Source organism: Malaclemys terrapin, chromosome 19 (genome assembly GCF_027887155.1).
Source record: "Malaclemys terrapin pileata isolate rMalTer1 chromosome 19, rMalTer1.hap1, whole genome shotgun sequence".
In the NCBI taxonomy this organism is placed as follows: Eukaryota; Metazoa; Chordata; order Testudines; family Emydidae; genus Malaclemys; species Malaclemys terrapin.
The window spans coordinates 17101657-17127721 of record NC_071523.1 but is presented as its reverse complement, the minus strand read 5'-3'; the positions used below and the strand labels follow the sequence as shown (position 1 = coordinate 17127721).

Genomic DNA, 26065 nt, shown 5'->3' with positions numbered 1-26065 from the left:
CTGGCTAATAGCCATTTATGGACTTAAATTCATGGAGGTTATCTAGTTCTCTTTTAAACCCTGTTATAGTCCTAGCCTTCACAACCTCCTCAGGCAAGGAGTTCCACAGGTTGACTGTGTGCTGTGTGAAGATGAACTTCCTTTTATTCACACAGCGCACAGTCAACTTGTGGAACTCCTTGCCTGAGGAGGTTGTGAAGGCTAGGACTATAGCAGGGTTTAAAAGAGAACTAGATAAATTCATGGAGGTTAAATCCAGTAAAGCCCATTTTGGGGTGTAAGAGCATAAGAAGCAGGATTAGCAAGAGACAGATTGTCAGCAGAAAGTACTCATTTATTCTGTTTATTACCAGCAGTAAGACAATGCATTCAACTAACTGCAACTGTTGGAGTGGCTAAAGGCCTGATTGCAAGCACTGAAGGGAGAAAGATAGAAATGAGGGAGATTTAAATTAATGGTTGTTATTTGGGTCAGTAAATTAAACATTTATTTTTCCTGTGGAAAGCTTGATAGATTGGAGGCTCTGGGACAGATTCTCTGCTGGTGTAACTCCATTGAAGTCAAGGGATTTACTCCAGCTGAAAGTTTGGCCCTATGTGGCCTTTTTTCCATCCTGGAAAGTTGCCAGTCTCAGTTCTCCTTGGTTACACCAGTGCAACTCAGCTGAAATAACTGCATTTGCACCGATGCAACTAGGAGAAGAATTTATCTACTCTGTATGCCAAAATCTTGGGCTGGTACATGTAAGGTTGTATCATCATTTTAAAAGCAGACATCAACCTTTGTCCTATTAGTTTTCCTAAAATTAACTACATAAGTGATATTTATCAGCATTAGAAATTACAGATCACTTTAAAATATGGCCGAATGTTGGAAAAATGCTCTCATCTTGATTTTCAATTAACCAGTAGATAGTAGTTTAATGAGATTGTGCCTTTCAGAAGAGAATGGACACTTTAGGAGCCATAATTGAAAGACATTACATTAATATAAATTAGTGAAATTCTAAAACAAATGTCTCAGCCTTATGGCACCTTAATTGTTTCTGGAATTTTTTTACTTTAAAAGGTTTTAACATACATTATTTCATTTTTTTTTCTTTTTAAATTTAACAGTGCTGCCATATTCCGCCTACAGGCAATGCACAGACGACTGTGTGCTGAACTGGGGAACGAAAAGGACCTTGAGTCAAAAATTGCTTTGATGCTGAAAGAAAATGTGTAAGTTAAGAAGTGAGAAAGAATTGAAGGGACTGATCTTCATTACAGTTTTTATTACAGCAATTTAGCCCAAAGTCCTAAACCAACTTATTGATTAATTCACAGTTTGAAAGGGAGTGAACATAAAGCATGCAAATATGTAACAGCTGATATTTAAAGTGATCAAAAACTTAGAGGCAGCAAAGCTTGTGACAAAGTTTAAAGGACGTAGTCGTCATTTTCTTCCCATCCTACACCATTTGCAATACTGTCTTAGAAGCTTGAAAATAACATCTCTCTCTATTCATTATGTAGTTTTTGTGGTGAACATTTGTGTGTGTGTGTGTGTGTGTGTGTGTGTGTGTGTGTTCTGAAAGGAGCTGAAATGCAGACAGTTATTTTAGCAACTACTACTCCTTTAGTGTATAGAACAGGTGCCTTTATCAAGTTTAAACAGCATCATCAGAAATGTGAGCACAGCTGTAGGAATTGCAGGCCAAATTCTCTGCTGGTGTAAATAGGTGTAACTCCTCTGTTGGTGACCTTGAGCTGAAGCAGTTTAACGCTTGCAGCCTGAGCAGAAAGACACACATCTGAAAAGCAAAGACTTCAGAAATTGACCTTTGATACTATCCTACTACACCAGCAATATTCCTTTTGCATAACAAGTCACTGGAGTTGTGCCCATGTAGATAAACAGAGAATTTGACCTAGAATTTGGTTCATTGCAGTCATACTGGAAAGAAAAATATTGTCTCTTTGTAGATCCCACTAAATAGCATTTATTGCCTTTTCAAATTTTAATGTTTTTGAGTTCATTTTTTAATTTTGTCTGTGGCAAAGGTGTAGTGGATTTAATAAAATCTCAGGTAGACATTCTGAATCCTTTATTTGTCAGGTTAAAAACAGTTTCAAAGTAGATTTTATTTTTGGGCTAACCTACTAGAGAGCACAACATCAAAGAGTCAGTAAAATCAACAGCAATGCTTCCATTCACTTCTGTGGGATTGGGATTTGACTACTGATATTAGGGCTGTTTAGTGAGACTATTGCATCCTAGCTCTGAAATACACAGTGAACTTGTATTTTTTACTTAGTGTCTCTTATTAATTTGCGTGTTTGTTTCCCATAGCAACTTATTGATAAAGGAATTTTTACGGAGAATTTTTTTTAAAAAGTGCTTCACTTTCATAGCATCTTCAGTCAAGGATACAGTTAAATTCAGGGAAATGTCATCACTCTACTTCCATTATAAAGGTACATAAAGGCACCAGGATAGGGCAGGTATCTGCATCTCATCATCAGTTTGCAAAGAGCTGCTGTTTTCTAGTGTACCAGTGAATTTTCAAAAGGCATTGTGAAGTTAATCTTGAAGGGACAATGTGACAGTTGTCACCATTGCGGATCAGTTGAAGGACAGTCAGTTCTTTGTGTCTTTCAAAATGAAAGAGGCCTTATAAAACACTGGTGCATATGGCCAGAGATTTGACAAGAGGCTGCCCTGCTCTTGGTGACCTTGAGATGAAGCAACTTGACCCCCTGGGGCATGTTTGCACTACAGTTGGGATTATTTCTCTCAGTCCAGGTGGACAGCCACATGATAGCTCTGCTTAAGCTAGCGCACTAAAAATAGCCGTGTGGATGTTGTGGCATGGGTGGCACCATGCCTAGCTACCTGAGTATGGACCAAAGAGATCAGATAGGCTTGTACACGCATGGCTAGGGTGTGCTGCAACATCCACACTGCTATTTTTAGCATGCAGTCTGTCTACCAAGGGCAAGCTTCCAGCTGCAGTGAAGACATACCTCAGGGTCTGAGCAAAAAGAAACATCTGAAAAGCAAAGGCTTCAGAACCAGACCCTGGATATTTTTGCCACCACATTAGCAGTGTTACTTTTGCAGAACAAGCATTCTGCATATTTATGTGAGGAAGTGTATTCTATTTTTGTCAAGCTCTCCATCCTGCAGATGCCACAGTTTAAACTTGAATAGAGTCATTCCTTAGCTGTTACATAAAAGTTTTCCTTCAACTTTGTGCTGATGTTGGGGCCACATGGGAAATTGAGTAAATATCTGTCAGATTCAGCATAGTGAGCAAGAATTTTGAAAGACACCTGGACACTGAAGGTTAATTTATATGAGTTATATTCTTTGCTGTCTTTTGGAGAAACCAAACGCTTAATATAGAAGGACCACAGAGTGTGTCTCTGTAAGTTAGGTATTTCATGACTGCAACTTCTCTAACTTGCTCTGACTCACAAGATGTCTAAAAAATCTCTTGCAGATGTCAGAATTGATTCTTGTTTACAAAAGAAAGTGCTGCCTGTGCTACTGTTCCACCATTTCAAGCACATACCTACTCACTCTTTTGACTTGCTCTCCAGCAATCCTTCTCTTTCTTTTACAGATGTGAGAAAAACACCAGGGACTTTTCCAAAAATCTCCTAATGTCAGCATTCATAGATTAATTTGGGTTTCTATTTCTCTCCTATTTCCTTAGCATCCACCATGTACTATCCACTGAATGAGTACGATGCTGCTTGCCAAAACATTAATGTCTCCAAATGTTGATTTTATATAAATTGCTATGTAATATTTTGGAAATATTTACATAAGCTTCCACATAAAGCAAGGGCTTTTAAGAGTAGTGCTTGACCTCATACATACCCATGCAGTTCCGTGTTTTGGAAATGATTTGTGAGCCAGATCCTTAGTTGCTGTAAATCAATGTAGCTCTGTTGATTACAGTAGAACTATGGTGATTTACACCAGCTAGGGACATATAGGTCCTTGTCTCATTTTGAAGTAGGAAGAAAGGTGGAGTGAAGTAGACATTTCTCCCTGTGATCCTTTAAAGGATAGAAGTTAGAATCTTCCTATTATGTATTCTTACTGAATACATTATAATGACATTCCCCAGGGTGCAGTCTGGACTGTTGAACAGCTGTCCCCTCAATTTTCCACCCTGGGGTGCCTTCTATACTGCTTCGCTGTTAGAGCAAGCACTCCTGGTCTGCTCACACACAACCTCTAGCATGGAAATTACTCCCAGCTATACTGTCCGAATGCTATGATCAGCCACCCTTGAATTACACTGCAGAGCAACACCAGCAAATTCCCAGTCCCAGACTTTCTCCCAGAAATATGCATCTTGTACTGCCCATCCCTCTCCTGGACAACACAAGCCCCCTGGTTTAGATAAAACAATAAAACAAGTTTAACAACTACAAAAAGAGATTTTACGTGATTACAGGTAATGAAGCATAAAAGTCAGAACTGGTTACAAAGAAATAAAAGGTAAAACACAACACCTAACTTTACAAGCTAAAGTGAATTCAAAGCAAAAGTCTTTCTCATCACATGTTCTAGCAATATTACTGGTTGAATTCTTTTCAGACAGGATATCTCTCTCAGTCCAATGATGCTTCCTTTATCCTTCAAGTGTTGTCGATGCCGTAAGTAGAGAGGAAGGGAGACATAACTTGGGGTGTCTGTTCTCCATTTGTATGCTTTTTCCTCTTCTTTGAGAATCATCTCCAGCTGGGGTTCAGGAGACAGAAAGTCTGTGGGGACAGGAACCTCCAGCTTATTTCTTTGACAAGATGTAAATTTCTTGCTCACACCCTTTTTCCTGCCAAAGAATGGCCACTTAACCAGGTGATAATCCATTTGATTTCATTGACACCTGGCTGAGGTGCCAGTTTCCCTTTTATCTCAGAGGAACTGGTTTGTGGCTGCTTCCCCAGCCACAAACCAGTGGAATATGTTTTAGTAACATCATATAATAGAATATTATAACTTTACATACAATGTTGCCACACGTATTTTACCAGGATAATAATGATCAGCAAATCATGAATTTTCAGATAGCTTACAAGGCATAGTTTATATCATAGCCTTGAAAAAGGGGTGGACATAGGAATGCAGATGGTCACAATTATGCACTGAATAATATATAAAGAATTGTATCTATGCATATTTACTTAGTTTCTAGTTCTTAAAAGGAGATGAAGGGGAAGCAACCATAGAAAACTGATGCTGATGAGTGTTTGTAACAACATAGGTAGCATGTATCAATTAGTGATTGTCTCAAGTGTGCAGGTCACTTAGGATAATTAACTCTCCCTGTATCCCATTTGGAACCATTCTTAGTTTGAATATAACTGAGTTGTGTTATTAGCTGCGGTCTCCCAGACACCCCTTAGAGAACTATAATACCAAAATAATAGAGACAGTATAGCAGCATTCTGTATTTTTCTGCTAAATTAACATCTCATGCTCTTAGTTGATGCATCACACTTATTCAGATGATAAAAAAAAAATAAAATGATATCTTTTTAGAAGGTAGCAGGCAAACCCCTTTATATTTTTGCACCAGCAGTTCAAATATTAATGCAGCCATATCAAAGCACGAGCGCCAGCAGGAGCTTATAGACATGCTTTGCCAAATGATTAGCCAGAAAGTAGTATATCCTACTTCAGAATTACATAATAGCTTTAAAAAGCTTCTTTGATGCTTTCGTTTGGTGTGTGATTTGCACACCTAAAAAAACCCTAAAAAAAATGTTGTTAAAGATTGTGACAGCCAAACAAGCCAAACAGATAAAAACACTTCCTGAAACAAGGCAAAGAAGTGCTAGTTAAGTTGTGCTTTCTAATTCCTGATTTCATCTGAAAGCATTAGAATGTCCTAAGACTTTCACTTTTGCTGAGAATAGTTCTCTCCCCATTCTGTGTCTGCGTCAGTCATATCCCTTTGTAACATGATGGATAAAAATTTCAAGAGCACCAAAGTGACTTAGGAGCCTACATCCCATTTAGGCACTTAGGCCCTGATCCTCAAAGGCAGTGGTTTTCAACCTGTGGTTCGTGGACCCCTGGGGGTCCGCAGACTATGTCTAAGCTTTCCAAAGGGGTCCACACCTCCATTTGAAATTTTTTAGGGGTCTGCAAATGAAAAAAGGTTAAGAACCACTGATCAAAAGTATTTAGGGATTTCACTCCCATTGATTTCAGAGATCTGGGCCTTCGGAGCATAAGTTCTATTGAGTTTTAATGAGACTTAGACTCCTAAATGCTTATGTCATTTTTGAAAATGGGACTTCAGGGCTAATTTTAAAGGATGTGAATATTACACTGTCCAGGTCTGGCAGGTTCACATATAACAGGACCCCACACATCTTTCAGTCTCATGCAGTTCTAGGGCTCCATATTATCTGTGATCTGCACACAGGTTTCCCAGAGACTTCAATAGGATTTTACCCTAACATCTTATCTCTGATCTTCATGGATGTGAGGGCATGGATATTTACACTTTAACTCAGATTTAATGTCCTGTATCAATCTTAAGCATCCTTAATGCACCCCTCACCATGGTATCTAGGCACCTTGGTCAAAACTCAGAATAGTCAACTCTAAGGACCATCACTGAAAAAGCTTACAAACAAACTAGGTGGTTTTGAATAAAGAAAGCATTAAAAGCATTCTTTACTGTCTAGTAAACATTCTGCCTTTCCTTTTATTGGGGGAATACCAGCGTGAGGAAAAAGAGGACTTTGAAGAGAAATATAAGTGCTCTCTCTAAAAATCAGAAGTATTAATACTAGCACTATCAGGATTTTTAGCTATAATGTCCTTTGAAACTAGCAGGGCATAGAGTAAAACATGGCTGAACTTCTTTTTTCACTATGGAGCTGGTAGCACTGAATATATGTAATTAATGCATAGAATATATGTAATTAATTGATCTGCCTTTCTTTCCCCAACTATCTTTGCCCATTTCATTTGGATCCCTTTAATGAAAAACACCTCACCCTGTGCTTAAAAGGTATGAGATGTGGCAGATCGAAATTGAGCAGGGGAAATTTGGAAGCCTCCGGGAGCGACTTGAGCAGGATGAGGAGGAACTAGAGAGACAGTGCAAAGAGCGGGCAGAACAGAGGATTCAGAAAGAAAAGACGGCAGCCCAGCTGGCAGAACGAAAACAACAGGTTGGAAAAAAGTAAGCACAATAACTGATAATCCACTTTCCTTTCCCCAACTATCTTAGCCCATTTCATTTGGATATTAGAAAGGTTTGCTAACTCAAAGGATGCTAGTTATGAAGGCTCTTCATGTAGGTACTTACCACAGAATATTTACACAGGGAAATGCTATTAAAGGGACAACATAAACCAATGGCAACTGTCCACAATCCTGCAGCCCTTGGGCAAGCAGAGGACCCCTTGACTTTAGTGGGAGCTGTTTGTACATCAAGACAGTAGGACTATACCCAGTAGGTTTTTATTTGTGTTTTGCAGAAAAGAAATGGAAGCCTGGGAGGCGTATGAGAGAAGACATCAAAAAGTAGTCGAAGATGCACACAGGAATCATGAGAAAGCGGTCCAGTTTTTGAAAAAATCTATGTCAAGGTTCCTTTAGCTTTCCCCCTTGCTAGTGTCATAACACATCATCTGAAATGTGATACCTGATCCTTTAAGAGTAAACATTTTACAGCTAGATTACATTGTGACACTTTGCCTTTGTCTACACTACAAATTTATGTCAATATAACTACATCGCTTAGGGATGTGGATTTTCCACACCCCAAGTGACAGTTATACTGACCTAACCCCTGGTGTAGAAAGCACTAGGTCAACAGGAGGGACATAGCTACCACCTCTCAAAGAGGTGGACTACCTATGCCGATGAGAGAAGCTCTCCCATTGATGAAGGTAGCATCTTCACTAAGTGCTACAGCGGCATAACAAGTGTAGACAAGCCTTTAGAAATCTCCAGCCATACCACCTAGTGCTGTGATCCTGCCAGGTCTCACAAGCTAATCAGGGACTTGAATAAGAGGCCTTGGAGGAAAATCCAGGTGGCTTGTGAAGTAATGTGGGTGAATCAGTAGTTGGGATCCTTCCTTTTGAGTCTTGTGACAATGTCACTCTATGGTCTTAGGGGGCACTGTATTGCTGGAGGAGTTGAGTTTTGAGTTAGATGTACAATCCTGGACATTTGTAGGCTCGTCATTCCCTTTTTAACCGGGGAAGAACTGAATTCCAAATCAGATGATTACGTATCTAAATTACCTCTGAAGTTTCAAATGGATATGGTAGTTTTCACTGTGTCTACTAAAACTGCTGCACAGTGTTTCTTTGCGCTGTTTCTGTTACATCTCTGCATTGTACTTCAGTGGTAAATGAGATGAGCTCACTCTATGTCGCTTTATGTTTTTGTAAATACCTATTGTTAGTTTTTATTTTTATGCCAGAAACTCTCTACAAAATATTTGTAAATCAGCTTTGTGAGTATATTATAACCTTACACATTGAAAAGATAATTGTATATTTTCCCTATTATTCTTTAGTTTTTTCTTTGGCAATATGGACAAGGTGCCAGCAATTAAGTCCAGTGAATTCATTACTTGACTGTTCTTGCTGAATCTTATATCTCAAGCAAAATATCGCTTCTACTAGAATGGAATCTAGGATCATAGTAGTTAGAGATGGAAAAGACCAACTGGTTAAAAAATGAACCAAATGTATTTTTCTTTATTGTTAATATTTAAATTCATGTGAATAGTTATGGGATTTTCTCAGGCTTGATTTGGGTGATACCATGCATGAAAAAGCCCATATTTAGGGGTATATTTGTAATCTGTAAACAGTAGAGCAATTTATGCAAGCATTAGCCTTTGATTGTTTTAGTAAATGTCATTGTATGTCTTGGTTATATAACCAATACCTGAATTTTAACTATATTTTAGTGGCTAGGCGTTGATCTCAATATGGAACACACCTACTGATAGATACTCAAAGTTTAAGAAAATACATTGTTGAGACTTTGTGGCCCTTTGAAACTTAAGTGGTTCTAAGTAGAAGACTCATCCAACTGTTCTATTTTACTGGACCCATTATCATAGCAAACACAGTGTAACCTACAGGAGGCATATTTGGCAACGTCAACAATTACTGTTTGCCAGGTTAGCCATTTTAATGCTGAATGCTTCACTGCAGGACACGAACCTGAAAGGCTTTATTCTACCAACAGAATTCGTCAGAAAGAAGCAAAGGAAGAACTGAAAACTCAGGAACATATGGAAAAAAGGATGCAAGCTGTGCTGTCCCTGAAAAATAACATAACTTCCAATAGGGTACCTCTACGACTGCTAAGATTAGTAGTAATGCAATTGATTCTCTGGAGTGACTGATTTTAATGAAAACCATTTCAATGTTCAGCATGCCCCTGGTATGACATGACCTAGGAGTCTAGCCACTAAAGGTTACAGAGTCAGACTCAGGGCCAAATTCAAATACCCTCACTCTCATTGAGTAAGTACCTTATTCCATGAGCAGTTCACTTACTTCAGTGGCACCACACCTAGAATATGGTATTCCATGAGTAAGGGGGTCAGAATCTGGCCTATAGGGTGGTTGATTGTCTTGCTCTCAATACAGAAATGCTTTATTATTAAAATAAAACAGTTAGCATAACAGTTAAAATAAGTTAAACCACCAGGAAAATGAAGAAATTCAGATTAAAGGCTATCATAATTTTGTTTTTCCTGTTTGAATCTATGTATTCCAGAGTCTGAAAAGATGGTCTTAACTATCTTAACTAGCCACTGATTGTATTATAACCACCAATGCCTTCCACACATTGCTGCATAGAGTAACTTGTTTCAGGGGGCGGCCCTGGAAAAGGTTGTTGGTGGTCAAGAGACATGGTTCATGCATTTAGTCCTGACCCAGTCACGGCTCTTTGCCAGGAGCAAGAGTAATCTGTGTGAGCTGGGGGTGCAATTGACTCAACTATTGCAAATAAAATCAGGTACAATTAAAGGATCTTCAAAAACCAAATTAAGTCAAAGGCAAGTTCAACTATTAAAAAGAATAAAGCAACCTCTTGGTAGAAAAATCCACCATGAATTTGTAAATAGAGAAAGGGACTAAAATCAGATTCTGTATGTTGTATTCTATATTATGTGAGTAAAATATGTAACTGTTATTTGCATGATTTTGTAGGAAACCCTTCGAACCCTCCAGGTGAGGGACAAAGCAAAGGCTCTTGAGGCAAAAAAGCAAGAGATGAAGATGAGAGGGGCTATTCTGGCAGAAGGAGGCAACGTCACCAAGGAGATTTTTCTCCATAAACAGCGTGTTGAGTTAGAAAGGCAGAAGCAGTAAGCAGTCATTTCTTTGTGTACTTTTTACTCCAGGTCGATACTCATACAGGAGTGAATCTCCACCTCGCTCCACTCAGAAACTGAAAACATGAAATCTATATTGCTGTTAGCCTTGCTACCCCAGGGAACTGAACTGATTCTTGGAATCTTGTGTAGATAGAAACTATCAATCCAAATCTTCAGATCATATGAATTGGCAAAGCTTTATTGACTTAAAGAAGCTAGGTTGATTTACATCAGTTGAGTATTTGGCTCAACTGTTTTTCCTTATAGTTTAAAAAAGTGTGAAGGAGTCACTGGTTCAAATCCAAACCATGACCCCAACCTACCACTGCAGCTGTGCAGGTATAACTTACCACACATAAAGAGACCAATTGAAGTCAGTGGAGCGCTGCATGGGAGTCAATCCACATGGATTGAATTGCAGGATCAGGACCTTTGTTAAGACCAAAGTTGTTGCCATCTAAGCATGACTAGATGGCCCACATGAATAGGTCTGAAGTTTTGTCCATTCTCTGGCCAGGTGTCCATGTCATGAAAACCTAGCAGATGGAAGTGGAACTCTTATTGACAGATGCACCAGTGAGGCTATGGATGACTGGCCAGGGAGACTGAATTTAGAAGTGATCTTCTAGGTTAGGATTGAAGCAGATTGAGGAGGCAGTGTGGGGACTAATCACTAATGCACTTGATATCCGTAGAAACAGAAGACTTCAGTCTTTGGAGCTGTGAACCAGCCACTTTCGCTGGCGCTAAATGCACATTAAAAAAATTAACGAATAAACATTCTGCAGGAGTTATGGATACTCTGTCCTTGAAAAGACTGCCTTATTTTTTTAGGTTTAATCCTTCATCTTTTTCACTATTTCCCCTTGTAATTTACATAGCAGTCCCAGTGTGGATCACATGTTCTGCTAGACTTGCTATTGGCTATACATGACAGTATGCTCCTCACAGCAGTTCTTTTCTAATTTCAGCTATTACTCTGCTAACCTCCTATTTCTCGAGTGCCTTTGTTTTTCTCTTAGTTCTTTCTTCCCATAACAGAGATGTTCTGTCCTCTATCTCCTATCTGAGTCTCAACCTGAGTATATGTCCCTGAATTATTTGCAGAATAATTAATTCTTTAACCATTAGAATCTGTAATTTAATTTGTGCTGTTCAATTTCAAAAAGATAGCAAATTACATATAAAGTGTGATTTAGGGCTAATATGATTTTCTGTTATTAAACTTTCTGTAGACTGCAGTGTAAACTCATGAACTAATTGTAGGGAAGAAAGATGGTCTTTAGGTAAGGCACAGCACTGGGAGTCAAGCATCCACTGTCATTTCTGGGACTGCTACTTTCTGTGCCTCAGTTTCCCCAAATGTAAACTGGAGGTTACGCCACATAACTGCTTCACGGGAGTGTTGCAAGGCTAAATTAACTGTTAATAAAGCAATCTGCAATATAACGATCAATATATAAGTGCAAAAGATAATGTCCTGCCTATATTTAGAATCAGCAATCATTTACAAACAAATCAGTTGAAAATGTAAACCTCAGAAGCTAATTGAATCTTTACTATAAATAATTTCTGTTTCTGGAAATTATACAGAACCTAAAGGAATATAGATAAAAGAAATAGAAATAGCATTTTTTCCTGTGGATTCTGTTAATTCCCTTCTCAACAGAATGGCCCCACCAACACACTCATTTTGTTAGCTTAGCGTAATCGCCCTAGACTGCTAGCTAAAGTCTGTACTTTAAAGAGCTATGGCTTCAAAATCAGATAATTTCAGACAGAAGTATGTTTTCTGTTGCTACAAGTAACATTTAAGATTACTATAACCAAAAGAGAATAGAGAAAAAATTTCTTCCTGCTTTTTCAGTTTGTTTACTTTGTGCGTTGATTACACTTTGGTTATAGTCAGTTTCAACAATATTTGAGTTAGTCCTTGATACAGCACAGGGAAGAAAAAGAACATTTTAAAATATAAGAAAATGTTATTGCAAAAATCACAGAAATTGTCAGAGGGATTTAGGGGCAGACAGGATCTCAAATGACTTCTCTATTTTTAAGTACTTATATGGTCTCCATTACCCTGGTATCTGAGCACCTCAAACTCTGTACTGTGTTTATCCTCACAACATTGCTGTGAGGCAGAGATGTACTAGAACTACTAAAAGCACTAGAACTGCTAGTATTGGAACTGAGGCATAGAGAGACTGAGGGCTTGTTTACATAGCATGGCAAATGCACATTACAGGGGTGTGATTTCTAAAGCACACTAACGTGTTGTATACTAATTGTTCAATGCAGAGCCTGCTGGTGTGCACTAAGAATTACCTACTGAGCTTTAACATAGTATTGTTGGGTACTTTTAGTATGCATCAGCACAATCTACAAGGACCAATTAGTGTGCTTTAGAAATCACACCTCTGTAGTGTGCAATGATATACTGTATAGACATGCCATAAGTGAATCACTCAAGGTCACACAAAGTCTATGGCAGAGCAGAGGCTTGAATCTATGTCTACCAAGTCCCAGGCTAGTGACCTAGCCACTAGACAGTCCTTCTTTGAGTTCTTTTATTATAAACTGACGAGATCACAAGTTTACAATATCCCATTAAAGGATAAAGCCTAAGTGAGTCGAGAACATTACAGTTTGAAAATCTTACGTCACTTTCAGCCTTGGGGAATGGGCCCTCATATCCTTCCCAAATACGTCTTTTTAAAAAGTCATAATTGAAAATATTTAGTCTGTAGAAATAAGTAGAAATCATAAAACTCCCATGGTATCTTGATATACACAGATCATCACTGCAGTATAGCTTAAAGGCTCAAAAAATCTGGACCCTTTGGTAGTATTGTTAGTGCACAACAATGGCTTCTTTCTTTCTTTCTTTCTTTCTGATTTCTGTTCATTTTTTTAATTTTTTAATACAGAGAATTTACAGAACAGCAGAAATCTAGAAAAATTGAGATTGTAGCTCGGATTTTGCAAGAGGAAGCATGTGTAGAGAAGCAGAAAAAACATCAAGCTCGGGCAGAGGCACTTAGGAGTCAGGGTAAACTTCCTGATTCCTTAAAGTGGAGAATCAAAACATGGCAGTATATTGAGAATGCCTGTGAAGATCCAGCTAGAGCAGTACTGCAGGTAAGCAGTGCTATTATACCTAACAACCTTTACAGAATTGGTCAAATGTTTTAGGGCTGCTGTTATCAGAGTGGCAGGGAAATAGTATTTTTTCACCCCTGAAAATTAATAGTTTGAGTTGGTGGTGGTGAAATAGCATCTGCATTGGCTAGAGCCTGGTGCTGTACAGTACAATGTGAGCAGGCAATGGGCTAGTTTCCCCATCAGATCTCTCAATAGTCATCAGTCTCAGTCTGCTAGTCCAGTTCTGACACTCTCTTGAGATGGAACACTTCCTTATTTAACTCAGAAGTAAAATGTAGTTGTAGACTTAATTTCAGATTAGCTTGTCACAAGTGACAAACACAGCTCTGTTTGGAGCCTCTCCACGCAGCTTTTACACTAGGTAAGTGGGGTAGTTCTTTCAAGACTTGTGATCCTCCTAACCAGTGCCTACAAGTATTTTACCTCCATAATATTCCAGGCTTCCGCTGGTTCAGAGAGGAGGAGGGTGGAGTTTTGTCCCCAGCTTAGATCCTCCCATGTGACTTCTGGTCTGGTGTAAGTCTGTGTTATTTAAAAGAAAGAAAAGAAAGGAAAAATGTATCTGCCAGTAAAAATAGGCACAATACAACAGTTGTTAAAAACAACACATGAAATTGGGCTGCATCATTTATTAGAGGTTGAAGCAGCTTCCTGGCAGTAAACATTAATGAATAACCTTATGCCTGAACATTAGTTTCCAATCTACTAACTCCTGCAATTGACATGATGTGATTTCTTGTAACATACGGTTTTCACTGTGCACAATGTCTTAGAGATTACTTAGCATAAAACAGTCCCAGACATCCACACTTCATAGCCTATTAAAACATTATTAAGTGTCTGTTCTTAAGGTATTGCTGCTGGAGTAAAACAATAGTTTCAATAGTTCCTTGGAATTTTGCTTCTGTCTCACTGTAGAAGTCTTGGTGCACTCCATCAGCTTGTTCCTTAGTTGATGACAAATCTAGTTCTGTGGTGGATTTTTCTGAAAAAGCATTGCAAGATACGATCCGTGAAAATGATGATGAAGAGGCGAATGAGACTCTAGTTGAGCCAGAGTTTACAGGACTTTGGAGTCAAGAATGTAACTTATACAAGGTAAAACTTTTAATTTCTCATTTTATCCCCTGCATTTTTCCCTCTGTTAGTTTCCTAGAAATTGGCCTTCTCACTGTCTTTAGAAGTTTTCCGACTCTTGCTATCACTGTGTGAATGTGCACTCAAAGTCTTGTATGAAGAATTCATTTGAAAGTTTTGTTTTAAAGAAGGTACCTGCACATGCAAATCTTAACAGAACCACTAATGTGTTAAAATACTTATCAGTCAAAGCAGTTGAAGTTTGCCACTATATTCTCAAAGTGTTTGTTCCCTTATATAGAGAAAATTAACTGGCTTAGTTTTAGTTCCAAGATTTGTGGAGACATATATCACTTCATGTTTGCTGGTTTGTTTGACTTTTAAAACTGAACATGACATTCTGTTGAGCTGGTAATGAAGATCATTTCATGTGGAAAACATTTTTTTGCACTCAGTGCTTGGCATAGAAAGCACATCTTTCAGTATAGCAAAGTAACAACATTTAGGGCTCCGATCAGAAATAAATAATGTACATATGCAAAGTGGAAACTGATGTTTTCATAATGCCGCCAAGCACTTGCACATTTTCCTAAGGCACATATCTTCCATAGATCTCCTTTTTAAGTCACACGTGACCTTGAGAGTAGACTTTAGCATCAAAGGGCACTATCAGTAAAAATGTATTCTCTTTCCATAGAAAAAATAAATTGGCATCAAAGCTGAGAGGGCTAAAAAATTAGTTGACTTTGTTGAGCAGTCAGTCACTCAGGAAGTTCAGAAAAAGACTCACTTTAAGTGGGGAAGAGGCAGTATTGCTGTATACAAAAGTCAGAACATAGTGTTGCCCAGGTGCAAAATACAAAACAAGTGGAAGGTTGGAATATCTTCATACAGAAGTTGGGAGGCTGAGTTCCAGCTGAAGAGAAGTCACAAAGAAAGAAGCCAAACAGGGCTGACAAGATTCCAGTCACAGGCTCCTGTACCAACTATGGCTTTCTTCTCTTACAAAATATCCTTTATAAACACCTCCGATCAGTTATTTATAGCCCCCGAAGTCCTTGCTTGTTGAAATCAAGAGAGTTGCACATCAGGGATAAATTTGGCTCACAGTGTTTCTTTCAGATGAACCAGTATGTATAATAAGAGGTTTGCACCGCCTTAACCCAGTAAGCTTAATTCAGCTCCAAAGCTTAGTCTTAGCACAATAGGTTTGCTGGAAAAAAATCCCAATATTTTGTAGTGTTTGTAAATTTCTGTAGATGACTAAATCTTTGCATTCGCAATTCCAATTAAATCATTATTTTGTTTAATTGATTGATGGATGTTGGTCTCTCTGTAATGCTAGCCAGTTTCCAAGTAAACAACATGGAGATAACATAGGCTAGTGTAAAAGTGCTGAAGCAGTTTCTCATTCAGTGGCAAAAGTACATACTTCTCTCATATTTCCATTAAGCCAATCCTACTGTTCATACTCAGGGTCAGGTTTTGCTTTTAGTTATATCAGTGTAAACCTGAAGTAACTCCACTGACTACAATTTACTGTTAAAATAAATCCTCTTCCAAGCTTCCCTCTGTTGAGATCATTTTTCCCCAAGATGCCTTGAGAGCCTTGCCAACAGGCATCATGAAGTACAAAATATTCCATTATTGATTCTAATTTCTATGTATACCCTGCACTGTCTATCATGTGACCAATTAAACAATATGCAGTCACCCTGGAAAGCAGTACAGACCCACACCATGAAATGGACATGCTTAACAACAGGAACCATTCTTGAACTTAATGGAGCCACTCCAGATTCATACCGATGTAGGGGATGGCAGTGTCTGTCCCTCTGTCTCATTGACACAAGTAAGGGTGTTTTGCCTGGTTGCGGGCTGTGTAAGGTCTTCTGGATTTGTCCTTGTATTTTCTGAGCGTCTAACCTCTTTGCAGTGGTAAAAAGAGATTTTCACGTCCAGATGCTGATAACCCAGAATCTCTCATTCACTCTTTATACTATGTTAAACCCAGAGAGTGAGAGGCGGGTGTGCAGCTGTCAACATTTTGTTGCTTTTTGGCTGGTAAGCAGCTGGGTTTCTGACTCCCTCCTGCTCAAAGACTGGATTTATTTATTTATTTTTCACTATATAAAATGTGTTTATAGTGTTGTGACATTACCCAGGGTACAATCTGGACCGATGAACAGCTGTCCTCCCCCAGATCTCCAACGCGGGGTGCCTTTTACACTGCTTGGCTGTGAGAGCTATCACTCATGGTCTGCTCTCACACACCTTCCAGCACGTAAATTACTCCCAGATTTACTGCAAGACTGCTATGGCCAGCCACTCTTGAATTACACTGCAGAGCATCACCAGCAAATTCCCAGACCCGGATTTCCTCCCCGAAATGTGTCTCTTGTACTGCTCAGCTTTTTCCTAGACAATAAAAGTTCATATAAAGTCTATTGTTTTATTAATAGAAAATGATATGCACAAATCTTGTTATCCCAAATGGAGGTTTCCAAACACTTCAATCCAAACATACTGGTCTAGATAAAACAATAAAACAGGTTTATTAACTTCAGAAAGATTTTAAGTGATTACAAGTAATGAAGCATAAAAGTCATAATTGGTTACAAGTAAATAAAAAGTAAAATGCAGCTATAACTAACTTAACAAGCTAAATGAATTCAAAGCAAAGGCTTCTCTCACCATATGTTCTAACAATCTTACCGTCTGAATTCTTTCAGTCAGGATCCTTCCCCCAGTCCAAAGCTTTTTCCTTTGTTCTTCAGGTGTTGTGGAAACCTTGGGTAGAGAGAAGGGAGGAATACTTTGGAGTGCCTTCTATCTCTTCTTATAGTCCTTTCTCTTCTTCGAGAATCATTTCCAGCTGAGGTTCAGGAGACAAAAGTCTGTGTGGACAGGAACCCCCAGCTGTTTCTTTTGTCAAGATGTAGATTTTTGACCACATCCTCTTTTCTGCCAAAGAATGGCCACTTTACCAGGTGGTGGTCCATTAGATTTTGTTGACACTTGGCTGAGATGTTGGCTAACCTTTTGTCTCTGGGGATCTGGCTTGTGACTCTTCCTCAGACTCAGAACATGTCTTTAGTAATATCATAAGTAGAATCCTGTAGCTTTACGTAATGTGTTGCCACACATTTTACTAGGACAATAATGAACAGTAAATTATGAGTTTTCAAGTGATACCTCCAAAGGCATACTTTGTATGAAATTTATCATAGTCTTGTAAAAAGGGGTGAACATAGAGGTATAGGCTATCACAAGTGTCTAACATATTAAGCACATGTACACAAAGACTATTATCAGTAAGTACACTGCTCAGATGCTCTCTCCCACCCAAAATTCCAAACCTCCCCGACCCTCGCCAAAAACATATTTTTGCAACTTGTTCTGGTTAGTCATCTCTAAAAAGCGCCTGCCTGTTTGGGGAGGCACAGCCTCCTCTAACCAGCCCTCCATACAATTTCTGAACCCCGATGCGGCCCTCAGGCCAAAAAGTCTGCCCACCCCTGGTTTAGAGGCATGGTAAAAAGAGGAAGAGTTGTTGAAAAGATTGAGACTGTTTAGTTTAGAGAGGAGACAAATAGAAGAGGTATGATAGAGGTATATAAAATAATAAATGGTATGTTAGGGAAGTCAAGTGCTTGAGTTTATTCTTGTGTGTTATACAAGAGCCCGGGGACATTCAATGAAAGAGAAAGACAACACATTTAAAACTGATCAAAGGAAACTTCTATACAGCACACACCTAGGCCCACTGGGAGGTTTCTTTCCCTTACTGATGTTTACATGAAACATAAAATGTCTGATTCCTTTTCAGCTGGCTGAAACCCTGAAGGCACAATTTCTGTCTTTTTGATTTGCATAAACTGATGGACAGAATTTATCCTCCAGCTTCTGGTCCCTACAATGAGGCAATAATAAAACTGATGTGATTCTTTATCATGATACTCAAGTATTTTGATTATTAATTGCATCATTTTTGACTATTTTCCACTTGCTTAAACTGTAGGCTGTAGTTTGGTAACCAGCAACAAACTGCCATTTGGGCTGTTCAGTTCAGTTCAGAATTGAAACAAGGGTGGAGAGGATCAGAAACGGTACATAAAATTCCTCCTCAGGAGATTGTCCCATAATTATTATCATTATGTGAATGGAACTTTTGGAAGAATGCTAGTAATCAGAAAGAGAGCTTAAAATGTGAGGGTTGAATGCCTAAATATCTAATGTAACACTTTCTATCTATTCAGTTCACTGCCACTTTACCTCTTATACAGACAACAGTTTTCAGTACTTGTATTCAGCTGTTCCTCTCCTTGACTCTTTAAATGTAAAAAGAGAAAAACCTGATTTATCTAGAGTAAGTGAGAAATGGCCAAACCACACACTTCCTTGTTGTGCAATATATTGGAATTACACACATGTTCAAAACTGTGCAGGCACATTTTCTTCATGCTTTTGAAAAATTGGGCCTATAGTCTTTTTCTTTTAAATGATAGCTTCTTCAGCTTTTCCTAAAAGGGCCAAATTCTACTTTCAGTATAATTTTCTCTTCTTACTGTCTAGTCTAGAGAATACATTGAGCCTGCTTTTCAAGAGGCCTCAGATTAGCCTTTAATTTTGAATGCATAACCATTTGTCTGTCTACATGCTGCATTTGCACATACAAATCAACTGGTTATATACCCAGCTATCCAATCAGTGCCTGCTAATTAAAATATGAAAATTGAGTTTTCTGGAACAGATTTAAGGCACAAATTTGTAAGCTCAAAATTAGGGTTCTGTTCTGAAAATTTGGTGGAATACAAGTGTGTACAAAAAAATCTGTGAAATATGGTTTATCATCAATAAATTACCATTTTTATTGGCTTCAATTATTAGATGCCAAAAGATGAAACGGATCCAAAGCCACTAGGTGCAAGTAAAATGGAAAGAAAGATTTTCACTGAAAACTTGGAGAAACTTCGAAGTGGAATTATTCACAAACAAGTTGTGTCCGGTCATGAATTTAAGGGGTGTCCTTTTTATAGCAAACCAAGTCTTATTCACTTCAAGGTTGGTGCACATTTTGCATTGTGGCTTTGTGTATTTACTGTATGTACAAACCAGTGTCTCAGTCAAAAGCACATTGCAAACAAAGGCAAGACTCCCATCGACTTAAATGGGCTTTCAGACTTTAAGAAATTAAAACAGTCAGAAAGGTCAGCACATAATCTGAAGCTGCCTGAGGAGATACAATTATGTGATTCTTGTTAGGCTATGTTCCATGCTAATCAATTAAAAATAAATTACTTAACGTAATAACTGTTTCAAGAGTATGTGGCATAAATACAATATTAATGTAATAAAAAGCTGCTTAAAGAAAGTCTTGTATCCCACTGTCAAATATAATTTAATTATGAACAGGAACAAAAGCTTTCTAGTATTCAACACAATGTCACATTCTCCTCCCCTGTCCCCCCAGCCTCCACCATGCGCTGTCATCTCTTACAGAGCCAGTTTCTGGGCCATTGTGAAATGTTCCCCAAATAGGCACACTTTAATGACTATTTCGAAGCATCAAATATGAACTCAACTTTTCGGCCAGCCACATCCCTTATTCATGGTCAGTGCGCCAAAGTTTATTCCTTCAAAGGACATGGGTAAGCCACATGATGTGTATATAACTGATATACAGACCATACTTCCCAAGCTGTCTGCCCTGGAATACCTCCTAGTATGGAGTACTGGAGGAGTGGGCTCTCATTGGGTATAGAGGGATGGCAGAATTGGGGTGGAAATATCCTCCCTCATGCAGCCTTTCATAGAATCATAGAATATCAGGGTAGGAAGGGACCTCAGGAGGTCATCTAGTCCAAGCCCTGCTCAAAGCAGGACCAATCCCCAGACAGATTTTTGCCCCAGATCCCTAAATGGGCACCTCAAGGATTGAACACTCAACCCTGGGTTTAGCAGGCCAATGCTCAAACCACTGAGCTATCCCTCCCCCATTCTCCTGTGGTTTTTCATATACATGGGAGGAAACACATAGTAGGGCAGGGCTGGTTCTAGTCCTAGCTCTTCTTCATACTTCCTGTGTGATCTTTGGCAAATTACTTCACATCCTTAATGCTACAGTTTCTTTATCTGCAAAAGGAAGATAATACTTCTTCACAGATACTATATATGCTGGCTTCTTGCTTCAGGGTGTTAACTCCTTAGCAAACTTTTCTAGCTCTTAGGTATTTTTATGCTTGAGGGCAGGTAGAGCATGTTCCAAGCCCCCTATTGTCCCCTGGTATTATAGCTATTTTATTTTGCCAGTTCATTGCAATGCTTCCTTTCTCAGTTTTTTGAGAACTAAATATGTTTTACTTAAAAATTTTGATATCCCTTATGAAGCTTTGAACTGGTGGCTTTTCAGCAGTGAATTTCTGAAATTTCAGAAAGCGTTTTGCCGTATTGGACAGTACCATTTCCCCATTTAAAAACATGCCCAAGGAAAACAGTGAACATGCTAGAAAAGGAAAGTGGCTGTATCGAAGCAGACACACAACTCTCTGAAAGTATCAAACTGAAGACAAGGTTCAAGCAAGATGTGAGAAGTCTTTTTAAATCTTAAAGTGCATTATCAACGAGACTGAAAACTCTGCCTTTATGTGCCCTGTCCTTTGGCAAACACTCCAGGGATCATTTCATATTTCTTTTCAAATGGAAGTAAACAAAGGATGACAGCCTCATAAACAGATGAGGGCCAGAGAAAGAAATCTTACCTTTTCCTGTTGTGGCTGGAGTTTCATACACAATTTTAGTAATAAATTATAAACTCATTCCAAAAATATGGTTGGAGTGAAGTTCCTATTACTTCAGAAAAGTTCACATGGCCCAATTTTCACCCAGTAGCTTCCACTGGTGGGTATGCAGCCCATTTGAAAATCCAGTCACTTCACATGCCTAAATGCAGCTGATCTTTTTTAAAAATCAGATTCTAATTGTGGGAGCTGAGCACTTTAAAAAAATCTGACCATTAGATTACATGTGAGATTTAAAAGTATCCCCATGTTTAAAAAGACCAGCAGATCAGCTGTTAACTCTTTTGTAGTTTCCCCTATTCCATTTTTACCTCTTTTTTTACTTGCAGAATAATTCCTATTTCCTTTACTGTGACTGCAGGCACACTGACTGACTGGGAGCCCCCTTCTTAGGAGTCCCAGATGAATCAGTGAATTACTACTATGCTATCTGCACCTATGATGATGTATAATAGATGGTATTCATATTTGTAAACAATTTGCAAATAGTGTTAATCTACTGTTGGGTAGATATTTAGCTTTCCTTGTTAATAATATGTAATTCATTGATGACAATGCGCCTATAAAATACAATTCTAAAAGTCAGTAAATAATACCTAACACTTTCATAGCATTTATAATTTTCACAATTCCATTTGAAGTTAGTGGGAACTGTAGCTACATGATCCCACCTTTAGAACTAGGACCCTTAGACCTGGTGTGTACTGGGGAAGGGTATGCACTGGGAAAATTTCCTCTAAATCCTAACCAGTTTTTAAAAACTAGCTGGATCCATAGTGTAGACTATAGTTTAATGACTGATTTCAAAATGGCCTTGGAGTTTCTGGTTCTCAGTCCTGTGCTTAGAGTACTAGATCCTGAATCAAACATTAATGTAATAATATTCTTATATGCATTCACTCCAGGCAACAAATAAAATGGCTTGGAAACATCAAGTTATGCACACAGCTGGCTAATGCTACCACATGATCCTATTACTAGTTCCCACCTCCTCCTTGCTGTTTGTTTCCCAGATGTGGCTCTTGTCTTAAATTGGATTGTTTGGTGCAGAAAAGCTTCCTAAATGTTTTTGTACAGCACTTAGCATAAAGGGCCATGATCCTCATAGGGACCTTCGGATGCTACTGCAGTACACGTTAAAAAAAAAAATCATTATCACATGTGAAAATGCTACCAGCTCCATGGAGGTGTGATTTAATCTGTGTGCTATTTCTAGGATTTTGATGTTGGTAAAACCTACAAAAAGAAGATAATTTTGATAAATGCATCCTACAGTGTTAACTTCTGCAAGCTGGTGGGAGTCAGTGAGCATCTCAAGGATTTCATCAATATTCAGTAAGTAAAGAGGCTCAAAATCTGAGAGGATGATTTATTGCACCCTTAAAATCAGAACAATCTGATAAAGTTACAATCAGGAAGCTCTTGTATTTATTGCATTTATATTTTATTCTCAGTAGAGTCAGTTCTGTTAAATAGAGCTGTAAAAAATTACCTTCCAAAACAAATCTCATCTTCCTTTGCTATTCCTTCTTCCTTTTCCCATCTCTCATTTGTGTCATGTACAGTATGAAAGCATAGCATCAATGTCATTAGATCTCTTACCTCTACCCTTGTGCTTTAAAATGTGATAATGGGATTTTATTTACTACCATCCGCTCCAAAACGTAAATTGCAGCAGACATAACATCACTGCTGAGACTTGGAAAAAAAATTGGTGGCTAAAATTAGGCATCTAAATCCAAATGTAAGCATTTAAACGAGGCCTGGTTTGCAATAGTTCTGAGAAACATTCATTCAGGTGCCTGGACACAGAATTAGGAGCCTCACTTCAGGCATCTTTTTTTAAAATCTTGGCCTTTGCTCTTTGGCAATATGACCTGTCAGTTGTTGACCCTTTTCACAGAAATGTTTTGAATAAAATCACTGTACCCAAGATGTTCAAAATATCAGGACCCCACTCACGGTGGTACCTTTGGTCATTTATTCCGATCCTGCAGAGGCCTCATGCATTCTACTTTATGAAATGAGGCTCAAAGAGCTTGGCTTGTTTAGCCTAAACAAAAGAAGGCTGAAGGGAGATATGATTGCTCTCTATAAATACATCAGAGGGATAAATACCAGGGAGAGAGATGGGTTATTTAAGTTTAGCACCAAGGTGGATATAAGAACAAATGGATATAAACTGGCCATCAAACAAGTTTAGGCTCGAAATTAGGCGAAGGTTTCTAACCATCAGAGGAATGAATTCTGGAACAGCCTTCCAAGGGGAGCAGTTGGGGCAAGAAAACTAACTGGCTTTAAGACTGAACTTGATAAGTTTATGGAGGGACATCATCCCTGCCCATCCTGGCTAATAGCCATTGATGGACCTATCCTCCATGAATTTATCATGTTCTTTTTTGAACCCTGTTATAGTCTTGGCTTTCACAACATCCTCTGGCAAGGGGTTCCACAGGTTGACTGTGCATTGTGTGAAAAAAATACTTCCTTTTGTTTGTTTTAAACCTGCTGCCTATTAATTTCGTTTGGTAATCCCTAGTTCTTATGTTATGAGAAGGAATAAATAACACTTCCTTATTTACTTTCTCCACACCAGTCATGATTTTATAGAGCTCTATCATATCCCTCCTTAGTCATCTCTTTTTCAAGCTGAAAAGTCCCAGTTTTATTAATCTCTCCTTATATGGCAGCCGTTTCATACCCCTAATCATTTTTGTTGCCCTTTTCTGAAACTTTTCCAATTCCAATATATCTTCTTTGAGATGGGGCAACCACATCTGCACGCAGTATTCAAGATGTGGGCATACCATGGATTTATATAGAGGCAATGTGATATTTTCTGTCTTATTCCTTTCTTAATAATTCCCAACATTTTGATCGCTATTTTGACTGCCGCTGCACATTGAGAGGATGTTTTCAGAGAATTATCCACAATGACTCCAAGATCTTTCTTGAGTGGGAACAGCTAATTTAGACCCCATCATTTTATATGTATAGTTTTCCAATGTGCATTATTTTGCATTTATCAACATTGAATTTCATCTGCCATTTTGTTGCCCAGTCACCCAGATTTGTGAGATCCTTTTGTAGCTCTTCAGAGTCTGCCTGGGATTTAACTATCTTGAGTAGTTTTGTATCATCTGCAAGTTTTGCCACCTCACTATTTACCCCTTTTTCCAAATCATTTATGAATATGTTAAATAGGACTGGGCCTAGTACAGGCCCCTGGGGGACACCACTATTTACATCTTTTCCTTCTGAAAACTGACCATTTATTCCTACCCTTTGTTTCCTAATTCCTACCCTTTGTTTCTGATAATTACATGAAGGTCTTTAGAGACAAGATAGAATTTAATTTCACATAGTTCCTTCCATATTGTAGCTGTTTGAAAATCCCAACCTTAACTCATTTCTTTTTAAAGACACCTAAGGAAGTTAGATGCCCACTTTCCATTCACACATTGGTGACAGGACAATTTGTTATAAATTAACTGCACAGAAAAGCACCGGAGTGTATAGACATGCACCAGAATTTTCAAAAGAGCTCAGCAGCCACAACTGAGACCAGATTTTAAGATCCCCATTAGGCACCTAAATAACTGGTCAGCTTTTCAAAGGAGCCTGGCGTCCAGCAAACTGAGCACTTTTGAGAATCTATTTACTTAAGTGCCTAAAGGGGAGTTGATTTTTGTTCTGAAAATCTGGTTCCAGTTGTGGGTGCTGAGCATTTGAGAATCTAGCAGATGTAGGATAACTGATTCCTGCTCCAAATATCTTGCAATCTAAATAAACAGACAAAAGAGTGAGGAGGGATGGGGCATGAGAATTATCTGACTTTTTCTTTTATCTAAAATCATTAATATTCCATGCCAGTGTGAAGGGAAAAATTACTTGGTCTTGCAAAATGAGGATTAAGAGAATATTAGTAAATCTAACATGCCCATCTCTGTAGTATCTAAGTGATAGCGAACAAGGGGCTGATCCAAAGCTCACTGAAGTCAATGGAAAGACTCCTATTCACTTCAGTGGGCTTTGGTTCAAGCCCTGAATGAATACTTCTGTTGTTTTTTTACTTAGGGTACGTGGCGGGTAGTGATTGATCTATCAGGGATCGATTTATCGTGTCTAGTGTAGACGCAATAAAATTGATCCTCGATCGCTCTGCCGTCGACCCCGGAACTCCACTGTGGCGAGAGGCAGAAGCGGAGTCGACAGGGGAGAGGCAGCAGTCGACTCGCCACTGTCCTCATGGCTAGGTAAATCAACCTAAGATAAGCCTACTTCAGCTATGCTATTCGCGTAGCTGAAGTTGCGTATCTTAGGTCGATCCCCCTCCTCAGTGTAGACCTAGCCTTAATGTATCAGGCACTTTGAAAAAGGCAAAGAACCACCCTGGTAATTAGAGAAAAGGGACCTGAGTTTCTGTCTGGGCCACTAAAAGGGATTTTACATTAATCTAGAAATTGTTTAGCCTATCAGCTGCCCTCCGCTGTGGTATGGGTAAGGTTAACTTCCTGATTATTGGTAGTTCATATGAAGGCTAAGATGAAAAGAGCTGATTAAATAAAGGAATAGAAATCTTTATGACAAAGATCATTTAAATGGAAATTTCTAGGGATGTCTACATCAATTCTTTAACATAATATTGAC

The 26065-nt window shown here is 38.6% G+C and overlaps 1 protein-coding gene and 1 long non-coding RNA gene across 6 annotated transcripts in view; one reads left to right on the top strand and one right to left on the bottom strand.

Annotated features, from left to right (window-relative positions):
- The window catches only part of CFAP74 (cilia and flagella associated protein 74), a 100553-nt gene that overhangs the window by 18221 nt on the left and 56267 nt on the right, over window positions 1–26065 (top strand). For all 5 annotated transcript variants that reach the window (XM_054008933.1, XM_054008932.1, XM_054008935.1 and 2 more), the window contains 9 exons: window positions 1117–1221; window positions 7029–7202; window positions 7501–7611; window positions 9236–9338; window positions 10210–10367; window positions 13304–13514; window positions 14457–14636; window positions 19506–19679; window positions 22632–22750. In XM_054008933.1, coding sequence (XP_053864908.1) covers window positions 1117–1221; window positions 7029–7202; window positions 7501–7611; window positions 9236–9338; window positions 10210–10367; window positions 13304–13514; window positions 14457–14636; window positions 19506–19679; window positions 22632–22750 — 1335 coding nt within the window. The remainder of the gene's footprint in view (window positions 1–1116; window positions 1222–7028; window positions 7203–7500; window positions 7612–9235; window positions 9339–10209; window positions 10368–13303; window positions 13515–14456; window positions 14637–19505; window positions 19680–22631; window positions 22751–26065) is intronic.
- On the bottom strand, window positions 4450–17822 carry LOC128825996 (uncharacterized). Its single transcript, XR_008442773.1, has 3 exons — window positions 17331–17822; window positions 13962–14060; window positions 4450–4764 (listed from the first exon to the last, which is right to left on the bottom strand). It is a non-coding gene; the product is annotated as an uncharacterized LOC128825996 (long non-coding RNA).